The 18,017-nt window shown below is 40.6% G+C and overlaps 1 protein-coding gene across 3 annotated transcripts in view; it reads left to right on the top strand.

Moving 5' to 3' along the window:
- Window positions 1-18,017, top strand: part of MYO16 (myosin XVI) — a 555,564-nt gene that overhangs the window by 500,330 nt on the left and 37,217 nt on the right. For all 3 annotated transcript variants that reach the window (XM_077482903.1, XM_077482902.1, XM_077482901.1), the window contains exon 33: window positions 4,041-4,187. In XM_077482903.1, the coding sequence (XP_077339029.1) occupies window positions 4,041-4,187 (147 nt within the window). The remainder of the gene's footprint in view (window positions 1-4,040; window positions 4,188-18,017) is intronic.

Raw genomic sequence — 18,017 nt, 5'->3', positions numbered from 1 at the left:
TTTTCTCCCCGGTGTCATACATCTCATTAGTGTTACAAGGTCTCAGGTGTGAATGGGCAGCAGGTGTGTTAAATTTGTTGTGTTATCACTCTCACTCTTTCATACTGGTCACTGGAAGTTCAACATGGCACCTCATGGTAAAGAACTCTCTGAGGTTCTGAGCAAAAAAGAGTTGCTCTACATAAAGATGGCCTAGAAGATTGGCAAGACCCTGAAACTGAACTGCAGCATGGTGCCCAGGATCATACAGCGGTTTAACAGGTCAGGTTCCACTCAGAACAAGCCTCACCAACCAAAAAAGCTGAGTGCACCTGCTCAGCGTCATATCCAGAGGTTGTCTTTGGGAAATAGACGTATGAGTGCTGCCAGCATTGCTGCAGAGGTTGAAGGGGTGGGGGGGTCAGCCTATCAGCGTTCAGACCACACGCCACACACTGCATCAAATTGGTCTACATGGCTGTCATCCCAGAAGGAAGCCTATTCTAAAGATGATGCACAAGAAAGCCTGCAGACAGTTTGCTGAAAACAAACAGACTAAGGACATGGATTACTGGAACCATGTCCTGTGGTTTGATGAGACCAAGATAAACGTATTTGGTTCAGATGGTGTCAAGCGTGTGTGGTGGCAACCAGGTGAGGAGTGCAAAGACGTGTCTTGCCTACAGTCAAGCATGGTAGTGGGAGTGTCATGGTCTGGGGTTGCATGAGTGCTGCTGGCACTGGGGAGCTATAGTTCATTGAGGGGACCATGAATGCCAACATGTACTGTGACATACTGAAGCAGAGCATGATCCCCTCCCTTTGTAGATTGGGCCGCAGGGCAGAACTCCAACATGATAACCCAAAACACACCTCCAAGATGACCACTGCCTTGCTAAAGAAGCTGAGGGTAAAGGTGATGGACTGGCTAAGCATGTCTCCAGACCTAAACCCTATTGAGCATCTGCGGGGTATCCTAAAACGGAAGGAGGAGGAGTGAAAGGATTCTAACATCCACCAGCTCTGTGATGTCATCATGGAGAAGTGGATGAGGACTCCAGTGGTAACCTGTGAAGCTCTGGTGAACTCCATGCCCAAGAGGGTTAAGGTAGTGCTGGAAAATATAGGTGGCCACACAAAATATTGACACTTTGGGCCCGATTTGGACATTTTCACATAGGGGTGTACTCACTATTGTTACCAGTGGTTTAGACATTAATGGCTGTGTGTTTAGTTATTTTGAGGGGAACAGAACATTTACACTGTTATGCAAGCTGTACACTCACTACTTTACATTGTAGCAAAGTGTCATTTCTTGTTAAAAAGATATAATAAAATATTTACAAAAATGTGAGAGGTGTACTCACTTTTGTGAGATGTTGTATCTTTATGCTGCCCCTAATCCAATCCAATTCAAATTCCACATTTGGAACCAGGTCTTCTGAAATACGTTGCACTTTGATTTGAGCATGACAACTTCTAATTACCTTGATGACAGCTTCTTAAGAAGACACAGCTTGGCAAAGAATATACTATCATACAATTCTTTCTAGTTAATACTTGACTTAATAATAATAATAATAACAACTTCACAGAGTATATCTTCCAAGAAACTTTGGAAATACTATGGAGGGAAATCTCTCCTTGTCCGTCTGTGTATGTGTGTACTGTTCAAATATAGCATTTAGCAATCTCCTTCACTTAACCTATATTATTATTATAAGTTAGATTTCCATAAAATGTATTTTTGAGATGTTTTTAAGTGTCAGTATTTATGCATGTTTGAACATAAACAGCATTACAATTAAATAAAAAAATCAATACAAATATAAAGCACAACAACCTAGAGATGTCTGCATATGCTTGCAGCAGACTGCAAAACATTCCCTTTTTGGGGCATTTCCAACACTGAAAGCTTCTGCACTTTCTGAAAGTACATGAACCCTTTAAAAAGAACCTGTCACAAATTAGGGTTTCTAGGGAATTACTGTTTGTTGAGTCCTGGGCTTCATGCTAGTTCTTGGATATTAAAATAATTTACTTTTACTGCAAGTGACATTTCTGCCACGGGCTTATAATTCAGTCCTGAAATCAGAGGTTGTTTCCTTCTTTTTACATTGCTAATTTACTTTTTTACTTCATAGAAACTTTCTGTAAAGTACCCGAAATGCATGAAAGAAATGAAATGTGGAAAAAATAGGATACTGTAGGATTCACAATGTCAACTTACATAAGTTATATATAACTATATACATGTATATACATATATACACATATATTTATATACATATAAAACATACATTATATAGAAGTCAATTTCACATACAGTCATGTGTAGGAAAAGACTAGACATGTGCATTCGTTTTCTTCCGAATGCATTTTTGTTCAAATTTCAGGTATTTTCATTTTTATTTAGACAAATGATAACGAAAGTGCAGAATACGAAAAACGAAAAATCCAACATAAATAAATGCTTTATTTTCACTTCCGTTGTTACAACAGTTCGATATAGAATAGGAGATTCGACTTGACTTTGATAATAACAATGTGTGTCTATTGAACCTGTGGTCGAATGTGCCTAACCTTACCTCTATTAGTCCAAGATTATATAGAGAAAGATTTGACAGAGAGAAAATATTCAACATAGAGAGAAAAGATTTGACAGAGAGAAAAGATTCTGGAATTAGGTGGGGGAAGTAAAATAAAAATAATGATGTTGATGAATGTTATTGGCTGATTGTAACCAAAGAGGAAGAGCAGTAAAATAGCTAGAACTAAGTACACACATACAGCCAACTTACTTTCACTTACGATTGCTAGCAGAGAGAGACACACACACTGAATCATTTCAGAAGACAGTCAATCTTAGCTGGTCCCTTTGAATTGTCACTTGTCAGAGAACCCGAATTATTATTAAGCATAAGCACAGCGGCAGAACAATAGTGAAGCAAGCTACAGTTCAACTTAGCTTTTTCCTGATAATCTGCTTCTATTGTGTTAGTGTGAGAACCTTATAGTGATACTAGTGTTGCTGCTAGTGTTGTTGTGATAGCCTCAGAGGCTGCATGTGTTGTGGGGGAGGATTTATTATTATAGAATCTTGTTACTTGTCTGATCAGTGATCGCTCTCCCCAGTCCACCTGTTTCTGTTTGAACGAGTATATAATATGTATACAGAAACACTTGTAGATGGCCCAGGAACGTCCTCCAATACCTCCATGTCACTCTCACAATGGGTTGCCGCCATATTGGTTATTATCAGTCACTCACTATCTGACACCTGACACTGTGAGACTTAGACCATTCATTCAACATGAATGATGGAGATTCAACAAATCAACGAAAAACACACACGTTTATAATAATATTCAACGGAGCATCGAAACTGTATGGCGCTGCAATCGTACATTTCCAGAGTCAAATGCTCCGCCTATAGGCTATATAGAGTTTAGCAGCTCCATCGAATCTTCTTTATACTTTCGACAGACACCATAAGCCTTCAAAGACAGATTCAACTGTAATGCATGTGGATTTTAAGACAAATGCAATTTTTGAACGAAAAACGAAATAAATAAAAACGAATTTCAGGAGTAGTTAAATAAATTAATTTTTCGGACGAAAACGAAATTTCCGAAACAAAAAATTTCACTCTGCACATATCTAGAAAAGACATGGTTACTACGCCTGATAGCAAACACAATCTGAGTAGCTTAATAATAAAAGGATCAATAAAAGCTAAATAAAACTCATTGAAAGAGTATGTTGAATATTTGAATGATTAGCAATAGTGTATTTATCATGCTAGAGACTAAAATGTATTTTTCATCCCTTAGTAGTTTTATGGGAAGGGAATGAGGGCATTCAATTTGCCTGTTATAAATGCTATCTATAGCATTTTTTCTTTTCATTTCAGTTGCAACATTCTATGGAAAAAATAGACAAAAGCCAAATATCTGTCATCTGATGTTCATAATCTGTAAAATTGTGATAGATATTTTATGTATTGAAAGACAGGCTGCCAGTACAGTGCACCCATTCAGCAACTTCTTTTCATTTCCAAGGTGTTGAGGTGAATCTGAATACGAGCACTGGGGAAGATACTGCAATGCCAGATACTCAAGATACAAATGCAAATAATCAAGATAACCAGCCATTAAGCACTTTATCTACATGTGAACCATGTGAGAATGGAAACTCTGTTTCTAGTGGTAAGTTAACATTGAAAGAAAAGGAAGAAACCTGCATGTATGCACCTCATTAAAAAGAAAAAAAACTTGTCTTTTGTTAGTTTCAAACTTCTTTTGAATGTATATTTTGTACTTCTCTATCTCTATCTTTTCTTAAAAAGGGGATTTGCTGCTTTTAGAAGATGTACAGTCAGCTAGTAATAAGCAACAGCAACCTGTCCCTTTACATCACTATGGAAAAATCATTGTTTTGTTAGAACAAAAGGATTCCATGTATATAAAAAGTTCCCACACTTTTGCAGAGCAATCATTTCAGTGGAACAGAAGTCCAATTCCATCAATGATGCACATGTGACCTTCAAATTATTTTTTTTGCATGTTGTGGGCTTATTGCAAGTATATCTAATTGTAAACATTTGTTGTAGTGACACTGTTATCAGGCAACACATTTTTGCTACTCGTGCACATAAAATATTTAAAATTTGCACTCACTGATCCTACACTTGCTATAGCAATTCATTATGTCTTTTGTCCATAATAGCCATGTAGTTTTCTTCACACTCTGCCACTTTTTTTAGGAGTGTCACAGACTTTCTGTTTTAGGCCCTGTGCTGGCCTAGATGTCACTAAGCTAACTGTCTGTTGGCTGTAAAGCTTCCAGAACCTGAGGCTGTGTATGGGAGAATGTCTGCACATTATCAGTGGCAGCATTAAGAACAGATGATCTGCACATGCAGAAAAAAACTCATCCTGTACCCCAATATCACTCACAAAGCACTGGAGGCTTTAAGGGTTGTAGGTGGACACCATGGTGGCCCAGGAAGGAGGGAGCAGCAATGACTGGAAGTGTTGGAGGATGAAAACAACATATCCATCACTGTAAACAAGGATAAGGAACTGCTTTGCGTGGTCAGCACCAGCAATTGCTAACTGTAAACATTTCCTCTATGTGAATAGCCTGAGCGGTGTTTTGAAGACAATCGGGTTTATTTACTAAAGGAAAATAGACTGTGCATCATCAAGTGCAGTTGCTGCAGAGATTAGTAAATGAGGTAAAGCTTCACTTTATAAAGAATACCCAATCAAATTCAAGAAAAAAAAAAACTGAATTTTTGCTTGTACATGGAAGTCAGTAGAGCTTCTGCTCATTTACAAAGCTCTGGAACAACTGCTCTCACAGAGTGCAACTGCATTCTGCAAAGTGCGCAGTCTATTTGCCATTAGTAAATCAACCCCAATGTCTCTTTAACCACTACAATACAGGGCACTTTCACCCCCTTCCTTCCCAGCCCAATTTTCAGCTTTCAGCGCTCTCGCTCTTTCAGTGACAATTGCGCGGTCATGCTACACTGTACCCAAATGAAATTGTTATCATTTTTTTCGCACAAATAGAGCTTTATTTTGGTGTTATTTATTCACGACTCCGTTTTTTTTTTTTTGCGATATAAGCGCAAAAATAGCGGAAATTTGGAAAAAAAACTATATTTTCTTTTTTCTATTTGAAAAGAAATCCAATAAAATCAAATTTTGTCATAAATTTAAGCCAAAATGTATTCTGCTACATGTTTTTGGTAAAAAAAATTCCGTTAAGTGTATAATAATTGGTTTGTGTGATCACGGACATATGTACGCAAATGATCATGTACATATGTGTGCAGGTGATCACGTACATATGTGTGCAGATAATCATTGGGACATGTGATTTTAGTGGGACATATGTGGGGGACATGTTTTTATTATTAGGGACATGTGTTTTTATTATTTGGGGACATGTATGTTTTGGGGACATGTGTGTTTTGGGGACATATGTGGGGACTGTGTTTGTACTGTGTGGTGTGTTGTGTGTGTACACTACACTGATGATCAGTGAGTAAAAAGCTGTAAAAAGCAGCCCATACTCACTGATCATCAGCCGGCTGCAGCGATCTGCTCTCTTCTCCTCAGCGGTGACTTCCGTGTGAGGAGAGGAGAGCCGATTGCCTAGCAACCGGCTGTTTGTTTACATCACATGACGGCCGTGATTGGACACGGCCGTCATGTGATCAGGAGGGCCAATCACAGAGCCCTCCTGCCGATCTGAGATGTGCCGTGTCCGGGTGACACGAGCACATCGGGATCGCGCCGCTGCGCGGGCGCGCGCGCGCGCGATCCCGCTGCTCCTGAATGACGTTCCCAAACGTCCTATCAGGAGCAGGCGGCTCCCACCCGGCCGTATATACGCATTGGCCGGGTGGGAAGTGGTTAAAGAATGCCAGGAAAATGTTATGTCGGTACGACCTCATTTACAGTGGGGCAAAAAAGTATTTAGTCAGCCACCAATTGTGCAAGTTCTCCCACTTAAAAAGATGAGAGCGGCCTGTAATTGTCATCATAGGTATACCTCTTCTATGAGAGACAAAATGTGGAAACAAATCCAGACAATCACATTGTCTGATTTTTGAAAGGATTTATTTGGAAATTATGGTGGAAAATAAGTATTTGGTCACCTACAAACAAGCAAGATTTCTGTCTCTCACAGACCTGTATCTTCTTCTTCAAGAGGCCCCTCTGTCCTCAACTCATTACCTGTATTAATGGCACCCGTTTAAACTTGTTATCAGTTTAAAAGACACCTGTCCACAACCTCAAACAGTCACACTCCAAACTCCACTATGGTGAAGACCAACGAGCTGTCGAAGGACACCAGAAACAAAATTGTAGAGCTGCACCGGGCTGGGAAGACTGAATCTGCAATAGACAAGTAGCTTGGTGTGAAGAAATCAACTGTGGGAGCAATAATTAGGAAATGGAAGACACACAAGACCACTGATAATCTTCCTCGATCTGGAGCTCCACGCAAGATCTTACCCCATGGGGTCAAAATGATCACAAGAACAGTAAGCAAAAATCCCAGGACCACACGGGGGGGGGGGGGGGCCTAGTGAATGACCTGCAGAGAGCTGGGACTAACAAAGGCTACCATCAATAACACACCATGCCTCCAGGGACTCAGATCCTGCAGTGCCAGATATGTCCCCCTGCTTAAGCCAGTACATGTCAGGGCCTGTCTGAGGTTTGCTAGAGAGCTTTAGATGATCCAGAAGAGGATTGAGAGAATGTCATATGGTCAGATGAAACCAAAGTAGAACTGTTTGGTAGAAACACAACTCGTCATGTTTGGAGGAGAGAGAATGCTGAGTTGCAACCAAAGAACACCATACCTACTGTGAAGCATGGGGGTGGCAACATCATGCTTTGGGGCTGTTTCTCTGCAAAGAGAACAGGACGACTGATCCATGTACATGAAAGAATGAATGGGGCCATGTATCGTGAAATTTTGAGTGCAAACCTCCTCCCATAAGCAAGGACATTGAAGATGAAATGTGGCTGGGTCTTTCAGCATGACAATGATCCCAAACACACCGCCTGGGCAATGAAGGAATGGCTTCATAAGAAGCATTTCAAGGTCCTGGAGTGGCCTAGCCAGTCTCCAGATCTCAACCCCATAGAAAACCTTTGAAGAGAGTTGAAAGTCCGTGTTGCCCAGCGACAGCCCCAAAACATCCCTGCTCTAGAGGAGATCTGCAAGGAGGAATGGGCCAACATACCAGCAACAGTGTGTGACAACCTTGTGAAGACTTACAGAAAACATTTGACCTCTGTCATTGCCAACAAAGGATATATAACAAAGTATTGAGATGAACTTTTGATATTGGCAAAATACTTATTTTCCACCATAATTTGCTAATAAATTATTTAAAAAATCAGACAATGTGATTGTCTGGATTTGTTTCCACATTTTGTCTCTCATAGGTAGGTATACCTATGATGACAATTACAGGCCAATCTCATCTTTTTAAGTGGGAGAACTTGCAAAATTGGTGGCTGACTAAATACTTTTTTGCCCCACTGTACATATAGAAGGCACATATTCTGAAATAGAGCTGTGTGTTGACATCAACATTTTGTAATATATTGACATATTTTTATAATGTTGTAATTTTATTTTAACCTCCCTGGCGGTATTCCCAAGTGTGGCTCGGAGTGGGTTTTCAGAATCAAAAGCTTACTTACCTTGTCCCCAGGATCCTGCGATGTCTTCCCGTTCTGTGTGTGCAAGCCCTCCTCAGCTCAATTTATAACATTGTTTGGCTCCTTTCCCTGCGAGCATTGTGACGCACGGGGACGGAGCACGGCACCAAATTCAAAAAGTGAAACACACATTACACTGTAATCTTACAGATTACATTACTGTATCAAATTATTTCACATCCCTTTTGTCCCTAGTGGCTTCTCCAGTGCCATGTATGCAGTTTTATATAATAAATACTGTTCTTTATGCCTGGAAACTGGAGATTGTCCATAGTAACCAAAACCGTCCCTTTACATCAAAAGCAGTTTTAGACCAGCTAGAAAACAACGATGATGAATTAGAATCACTTGCAGAATTGAGCGATAGTGATTTGTGGGGAAATCCATCATCAAACACGGAAAGTGATTTGTGGGACCCCTGGATCCTGACGGTATCATTCACACTTAAATTTACAACTGTTGAGTTAGCTCTCACCACTTTTTCTGTTTTTCTCGCTTTATTTTTGCCCTTTTTATGAGCTAATACCTGTTCCAACTTTAATGCTAGCCCCTATGTGGGCAGCACGTTTGCATGTTAACCACTTGTTAAAACCAAAAGAAACAAAAAAACAATTGAAACAGAAAGAACAAATAGTTATAGAATATTGGCAGTAGTAGGTTATATACATAGACTTTCCAAAATGCATATATCTCTAGCTAAAAGCTATGATGATCTCTTTTTGGTTCAAGAATTTGGTTAGGTTTAGGAAATAGTTTTAGTATATACAAAAATTGAGGATTTTTTTTTTTTTTACAAACACTAACTCTAGCTATCATAACCATTTGCCCTAGACCAATGTAGGTCTGAGTACAATCACTATATAGAGTCTGGGGCCTCTTTCACAGGGGCAGCTTCTGGTGTGATTAGCAGGGGATCTGTCTGCCGATAAACCCCTGTTGATCAGGTCAGAGTGGGCAGATGACAAGTCCATATCTGCTCAGTTTATTCAGAGTGGACACAGACACAGTCTGCCTTGCACTTTGTGCAGCTGTGTATAAATGGACTCCCAAAACAGTTTCCACCAGACCATCCCCAATCTGATCCACCTTCTGTTTTTAGCAGACCAGATCGGTTTGGAAGTAGGTGGGTGTACATCTACTTCTGTTTACACCTGCCAGTGGGTGAATAGATCGTCTTATCAGGTCCACCTGAAAAACTGATGGATGTACCTGATCAGAACAGTTGTGTGAAAGGGGTCATAGAGTCTACCCCCGCTGGCTGTTGTATTCAGACAGCTGCAGAACAAACAGCTGCGAGAATGCCCAAACAGTAACTGAATCTGACTGGCTGTGGTCACTGTTCTGCTCCCAACTCCTTCAACTTTCAGACCAAAATTTGTTGAGTTTAGTGGTGCCAACAGGGCCATCCATGGCTTGAATTTGAGCTTCGTATGGCCAGCATAACAACCTATACCTTCAGATTAAAAATCATCCACACCCACCTTTATGCCATAACCACTCACCTGATCTAAGAACTTCCTCTAAACTGATAATCCACTCATAGCATGAATAATATATTTATATTTAAAATTTGTAAGGGAAGGTGCATTCTGGCTAAATACAGTATATACTGTTGGCCATATAGGCAAGGTCTTACTTGGTAACATTTTGTATGTTCAGAAATAATTACATTTTTGGCAGTTCTGTGCTCTGACATATTGATGTTCAGGCAGTTTGGTATTTTGGTATATTAAAGCATCCTAACATGACATAATTTGAAGGTAATCCATGAAATAGTTGGATGGATCTTTCATTTATTTAATCAAACTTTCAGATCATGACAGTACAGAAAAAAGAGCTGTACGTTGACCAGAAGCAATGACATGGGTGGTAATATTGCTACTGGGCTTTCCATTCTATCTATTCAGTATTCAAATAGGTAATGTTTGGCTGCAGGGGTGCATTGAACAATAATGAGCTGAACAGATTAGGTCTAATCTAAAAGATGAACTCCCCATAAATGGTAAACTCTCAATAAACTTCCACTCCAGTAAAGTGCCAATTGAAGATATTGCACTTTTCTATAGAAAATACCTACTAATAGACATTCACTAGCCATTGAGTGGATAAATATAATTCTGCAGAGTCAGCCAAGCTGTAACTTGGATCAAAGTCTTTGCTTATTGCAACATAAACATTAAAATATATACTTAAAGGGGTTGTAAAGGTAAATATTTTTTCACCTTAATGCATTCTATGCATTAAGGTGAAAAAACATCTGACAGTGTTGGCCCCCCTCAGCCCCCCCCCCCCCTCGTTTTACTTGCCTGACCCATCGAAAGTCCCGCTCTCGCCCCCGACATCCTCTGCGATGCTCAGCCTGGCCGCTGATTGGCTATAGTGGATGGATTGAAAGCAGCGCAGCCATTGGCTCGCGTTGCTGTCAATCACATTCAATGATGTGGCGCTCCGGGAGCGGGGCCGAGTGATACAGTGAGCGGCTATAGCCGACCGGCTGTAACACGGGAGCTCGCATTAATGTGAGAAGTACTTGCAGGTGGGAGAAGTTGAGACAGCCGCTGAGGGACCCCAGAAGACCAGGTTCAGGGCCACTCTGTGCAAAACGAGCTGCACAGTGGAGGTAAGTATAACATGTATTAAAAAATATAAATATATTTTAAATATTTTATATTTAAATATTTTATATTGTAAAAATATATTAACTTTACAACTACTTTAAGCTTGCTAAAGCAGTGATGCCCCTGAACTTCAAAGGGCATGTGTAGGTTACCTTTAAGGCTTATAAAATCATATTATCAAATTAAGTATGTCACAGATGATTTTACATGTACCTTTATAAAGATTCTTTATGTACATAGTTGTGATAGTGATAGCATGGTGTTTACACAAGTGTGTGCAAAGGACATTTTTCAGAATATAATCAACAGTTTTAATTTATCTTTCCAAACCGTACTGGCTCTGACTTCAAGTCACTTATCTGTGTTGACGTACTTCAATGAACTTTTGAGCACATGGAAACTTTACTTTTTTGATAAGGCATCTTATCATATTGCCGTTCATAGAAATGAGCAGATGAATCACTGATGCTGTGGCCTTAGATCAAGGCTTTCATTGATATGTGAGTATTGTAGTAAGTGTAAATGATGTTTTGAAGTCTTTCGAAACTTGTAGACAGTGCACAGTATTCTTTTTTATTTTATGTGTTTTATTTGGACAATGACATTCAAAAGAAAACTGAACTAGATGAACTATAAAAGTAGCCATGGCTGACTTTATTCAGGAAAATTGCTTTTTTTACCTCAATATTTTGAGTCACAGACAAACAGAAACTATTACACTAGTGAAGCAAAGGAAAATTCAGAAATCCTTTCTTGTTTTTGGTCATTGATTCAGAAAATATTAAAACCTGTGAATCAGCATAACAAACCACCAGTGCTTAACCGGTTCCCGACCGGCGCACGCTGATGTACAGGCAGGCATATTGGCATACAGGTACGTCCAATCTTTAATGCCACCCTGCCATTGCGAGCTGGTCGGGACCCCTGTGAGTCCGGTCGCGGGTCACGCGGACTCTATCGCTGCGGGCATACCCGCGATCGTCACACGGGGCGGCTGAATGGAGAAATGCCGTTGTAAACAGCATTTCCCCGTTCTGCCTAGCAACTAGTGACGCTGATCTCTGCTCCATGTGATTGGTGCAGAGATCAGTGTTCACTAAATGAAAGCCCAGCCCCCCACAGTTAGTAAAACACCCCTAGGAACACTTAACCCCTACACTGCCACCCACTGGTTAACCCCTTCACTGCTAGTGTCATTTATACAGGAATCACTGCATGTATATAGCAGTGATTGCTGTATAAATGACAGTGGTCCCAAAAATGTGTCAAAAATGTCCGATGTGTCCGCCATAATGTCGCAGTCATAATAAAAATCGCTGATCGCCGCCATTACTAGTAAAAAAAAATTATTAATAAAAATGCCATAAAACGATCCCCTATTTTGTAAACGCTATAACTTTTGCGCAAACCAATCAATAATCGCTTATTACAATTTTTTTACCAAAAATATGTAGAAGAATACGTATAGGCCTAAACTGACGTAAAAAAAATGTTTTTATATATTTTTGGGGGATATTTATTATAACAAAAAGTAATTGCATTTGCGTTTTTTTCAAAATTGTCGCTCTATTTGTTTATAGCGCAAAAAATAAAAACCGCAGGGGTGATCAAATACCACCAAAAGAAAGCTCTATTTGTGGGAAAAAAGGACACCAATTTTGTTTGGGAGCCACGTCACATGACTGTGCAATTGTCAGTTAAAGCGACGCAGTGCCGAATTGCAAAAAGTGGTCTGGTCTTTGACCAGCAAAATGGTCCGGGGCTGAAGTGGTTAAAAAGAGGAGATCGGCAATATCAACCTCTTTATTTACTCATTACAGGCTTGCTACCATAGATTTGAGATGGCAGTCAGCTGATCTACTATGAACCTGCGTTATTTTAAACCTCCTTTCACAACTTTCTGGTGCGCTGTGGTGCATTACACACAGTATTTGGCACATAGACATACTTTGCAGTACATTCATTCTGGTTTCAGCTGTATACGTCAGCTCCTAGTTTTGTAACTTATTTCTCGACACAGGTTCACTCTCAAATAAGTCCCAGAAATGTATACTGTACAGTATATTTGTTTCTTTCAGAATCTATGAGAAATATGATACAATAAAATATCTTCTGGTTTTTAAATTCACAGCTGATTTTGTAATAATTCAGAAAATTACATCTAGGCAAGAAACAGTTTTTGTCAAAGTATTTGACATTTCACTCATTTTCTTTTATTGTAATTAAAAATATAATTTCAAATAAACATCACTAACTAATCATTTTTAAATTTAACAGAGTTTAACTAGTAGATTAAACATTAACTGTGCAGTCCTTGCTTACATACTACAAATGACTATAATTTTATCTTAGGGAAAACATCAGAAAATATATAAGTAAATATAAACGTCGAAAGAAAAGAGAAAATAGAACCTGCATTTAAACAAATGCATGCATTCTTACTAGAAATGTGTACATTTTTTAGGAAAAAAAAACTCTCTGGCAATGATTCACATTCCCAAACAACTTATGGGTCTTTTTTTTTTTTCATTATGGGCATTTATTTATTTATATTGAAAAATACTACCAATATCAGAAGGTTAATACATGTATATAACACTGATACATGCGGTAGAGCTTCCAGAAATTTACAACTGAGTTAGCTAATGTATACCTCCCAACAAGGGGATATACATAACCAGTCCAAGACCAGATGTGGCTTCCATACACTGGTATTACTTGCCTTGGATCTAATGAAGGAAAAATATGGTTGAATCAACATAATGCACAAAGGTTTTTCTCATTAATAATATTAGGAAGAAGTTACAAGGGTGGTGTGGGGGGAGTGAGGATCCCAAAATATTATATAATCATTGGTATATTTATTCCCGGTGAAGATGTAGGGGAGAAGAAAGCAAAAAGGGGGGGGTGTAGCAGGATAAAGGGAGTGAGAATTACTGGTAAGGTATATACCCTCCTGTTCCAACAGCTCTCATTCTCTTCCCCATGTAACCAGTAAGAAGAAAATGTGATTGGGAATGAAGACCCACTACAGCAGCAGTACAGTCAAGTCACCCTATCACTTGGGGTCAGGGATACCAAATGTAAATACTGAGAAGAGCATGCGTAGGCCATCCAAAGGAGCCATACATCCATTCTGCAGAGTTTTGAGCTAGTGGTTACTCTATTAAAAATGCCTCAGAAAGAGAGTAGAAACTGTCATGATCAATGAGCATTTATTAAAAATGTACTTACAATAATATAAAAAAAAAACGTGCTACAATTACAGATCAAAAAAAAGAGTTATTTAGCTTCAGTTTCCTTATGGGAAGCAGAACCTTCTATCATATATTGGTTGCAAAGCATAGTATCTTTAATTTAGCTTTCACATTTAAAGTGTTAAAGTATACTGTATCTATAGCCAAGGCCACTGATAAGCCAGCACAACTGGCCCTGTTGTACCGGGCCCGGTCAGCGGGGAGGGGGGGGGGGCGGTCAATCGGAACAGAGTTTAGAATAAAAAAAAAAGTCTGTGACTGCATGGGGCTTACCGAGGGAGGAGAAGAGCGTCAACCCAGGAGCCTGGATATTGCCACCGCTCAGATAAGACACCCCTCGGGTCTATGGATAAGAGAGGAGTGGACTTATGTTCCTGTCAGCACCAGAGCTTCCTTCCCCCTCCTCTGGAAGAGGAGGACAACACACTGGAGCTCTCCTCAAGGCAAGATAACAGATGACTGATTGCATTCTTCTCCTATGAGTCACCATTGTTCTGCCATCTCTACAAATGTGTGCTGTAAACTTGCCCTGTACCTCAGCAGGACAGATATGGTCAAAGTGAAAGCAAAATTCCTGAATATGTTAGGAATATAATGGGCCTTTTTTCAGGTACTACATACAGATGCATTTCACAAAATCATTCTCTTTAATATATGTGTATGTATAATATATTTATGTAGCACCTGAAAAGTGCCAGTATATTCTTAACATATTCATAAAGTTGAGTATTGACAGCAAAGAATGTGTGTGTATATATATATATATATATATATATATATATATATATATATATATATATATATATAAAATATAGCCCATCTCCAGGAATTTAAATAAAGTCCAAGCTTTCAGTGTGTGTGTGTGTGTGTGTGGGGGGGGGGGGGGGGGGGGGTAGACTCTTTCACTTACCCATTTCCATGCTCGAGCCAGCTGCAGAGCCCTCTCCCTCCACCAAAACCTCAGCCTCATCACATACCATACAGGAACATTAACCCTGTATGGTATGATAAGGGTGCTGATGTGTGAGCAACTGAGGATAGTCAGTAAAACATACACAGGCACTGTGGGGAATCAGTCAGCGCTAGAAGAAGCCAGCTAAAGCAAGGAATTAGATAAAGCTGGGTGCACACACACATCAAAATTCAATGTAGCAGGTATCGGCCAAATTTTGATCTCTGTGTAGCCCTTAGTATATTCATGCCATCCCACATACTGTCTCCTACCACCTTTGATCACTTCAAATCACTGAAGTGGTCATGGTGGTTAGAGTGTTCCTTTAATATCTCTCAGAAGAAGTAAACCTGTGTATACTGATTCCAGTTCATTCGATCATCCTCTTGTTGTGTTAAAATGGTGGGGGGTGTGCTCTCTGTATACCCTAACCTGTATACCCTAACCTGTCTGCTGTCTGTATACCTAACCTGTCTGTATACCCTAGTCTCTCTGTATACCCTAGCCTCTCTGTATACCCTAGCCTGCCTATATACTCTGGCCTGTCTATATACCCTAGCCTCTCAGTATAGGGGGTGGGGCTGATAGAGGGACCAGGGGTGGGACCAGGTGTGGGGCTAAAGGGGGCCCCGTCAGGTAGGCTGTACGGGGCCTCAGGATTTCTATAGCCTTCAGATGAATGGCTGCTGAGGAAGTTTTTTCTCAAAGCCTAATTGAACAAGCTGAAGTTAGAAGCTGATTGGCTACCATGAACAGCTGCACCAGATTTTGCACTCTCCAGTTTTAGTAAATCTACCCCACTAGGTGTTTCCTCACTGTGGAATATGTGGTGAATTTAATTCATTATTCTGTACAGGAGGACATTAGAAAAAATACTGATGCAGAAAACCACCACAGAAAGCAACAAGAAATAATTTTTTTCTAAACTTTTTTTTTCTATAATTTTAGTAACACATATACTGTATATGATGGGAAACTATGTTCAATTGTGAAATTTAGTTTTGGAAATATATTTTTTAATGTGAATTTATATTTATGTAAAGAATAGCTTTAATCTGTGCCAGAATACATTTTAAATACCGTATATACTCGAGTATAAGCCGAGATTTTCAGCCCTTTTTTTTAGGCTGAAAGTGCCCCCCTCGGCTTATACTCGAGTCACCGCCGTCTGCCTACCTGATCAGGCATGTCATGTAGACAGACGGTGGCCAGCGTGTCATAAAAACATACAGCGGCCATTCCAGTATTTAAAAGCCGCTCCTCCTCCTCGTCTGATAGGCAGAACACTCAATTTCCCAGCAGTCAGTTTTCAGCCTATCACGGACATCCCCTCATCTTCATACCTCAGACGAGGATGAGGGGATGTCCGTGATAGGCTGAAAACTGACTGCTGGGAAATTGAGTGTTCTGCCTATCACAGACGAAGAGGAGGCGCGGCTTTTGAATACTGGAATGGCCGCTGTATGTTTTTATGACACGCTGATCGGTGGCTGCAGATGGGCACACGGAGGCATGCACAGGACACAAAGGATGAAGATTAGCACATTTAGGCTGCAATGGACACAGGGAGGTATACACAGGACACAGTGAGGTAGGCAGATCTGCACAGGACACAGGGAGGCATACACAGGACACAGTGAGGTAGGCAGATCTGCACAGGACACAGGGAGGCATGCAATAGACACAGTGAGACATGCAGCTGCAGATGGGCATTGTTGACCCTCTTTGCCACTTACAGTAGCTGCTGCATTTCCCACCCCCGGCTTATACTTGAGTCAATAAGTTTTCCCATTTTTTTGTGGTAAATTAGGGGCCTCGGCTTATATTTGGATCGACCTATACTCGAGTATATACGGTAGTAATAATAATGCACCAAACCACTATGGATGATATTTTTTAACTAAGGCCCCTTTCACACGGGATGGATCAGTAATGATCCGCCCCGTGATGATCCACTCGCTCAGCGGGGATCGCTCCGTTGTCCCCGCTAAGCCGGCGGCGGACAGGGCGGTCTCCGCATACTGTGCAGGGACCGCCCTGTCAGCTCTCCGCTCTCCTCTATGGGGATCGGATGAGCACGGACCGCCTGTCCATGTTCATCCGATCCGCTCTGCAAATGGATAGAAAAATAGGATTTTCCTCCGTCTGCAGAATCGGACAGTAACGGAGGCGGACGATATTGGGTGTCTGCGGATGTTCATCCGCAGACACCCGCTATCCCATAGGGATGAATGTATGCCCGTATTTCATCCGCAAACGGATGGATGAAATACGGACATATCGTCCGCATGTGTGAAAGGGGTCTTACAGGAAAAGTACGTACATAGGATTTCTGGAATACTACAGAATGTAAACACAGCCTGGCCATAAGTGAAATTCTTAAATCACTAAGCTATAACAATTGTGTTTTTTTTGCCAGTGACAGCTGAAAATAATGATCACATGGTCTAAAATATTGATTATTGTACAAAGGTCATGTGTGCATTATTGTTAAGTGAACTGAACTTCTGCTCATGTCTAACTATTTCTTATCTTTCACATTTCCTGTTGTTCAGTTCCAGAGGAAAATATAAAAAGATCTGCAGCCAGTTCTGCTTTTTCAGAATTGAAGTTGACATTTTGGAGCAGTGGTGGCTGGTGTTTTTTTTGTGGGGGGGGTGGCAATGAACCCCCCCGGCCTCTGGTGGAGAGGCACTAGCACAACTGCCCTTACCCCCCACATATGGCGTGGCACTAACACCCCCAGCAACCTCCCAACCCGCTGTCCTCACCCTGGATGCAGGTGTGAGAGTAGCGGTCAGAGCTGATGTGGCCATCTTCCAGCGAGGTTGCCCCTGTCCTTGTGTGGAGGGCTCAGGGAAAGCTGCTCCGGTGTCCTTTCCTGGTGCGTCTCCTCTCTGCTCCTCCCAGCACTAGGCGTCCAATAGGATTGCCTGATGTTTTTGGCCAGTCA

This window comes from Lithobates pipiens, unplaced genomic scaffold (genome assembly GCF_037356315.1).
Source record: "Lithobates pipiens isolate NorthernLeopardFrog02 unplaced genomic scaffold, aLitPip1_a1.2 Scaffold_16, whole genome shotgun sequence".
Taxonomy (NCBI): Eukaryota; Metazoa; Chordata; class Amphibia; order Anura; family Ranidae; genus Lithobates; species Lithobates pipiens.
Note: the sequence above shows the minus strand (reverse complement) of the source record. Positions and strands in the feature narration are given on the sequence as shown.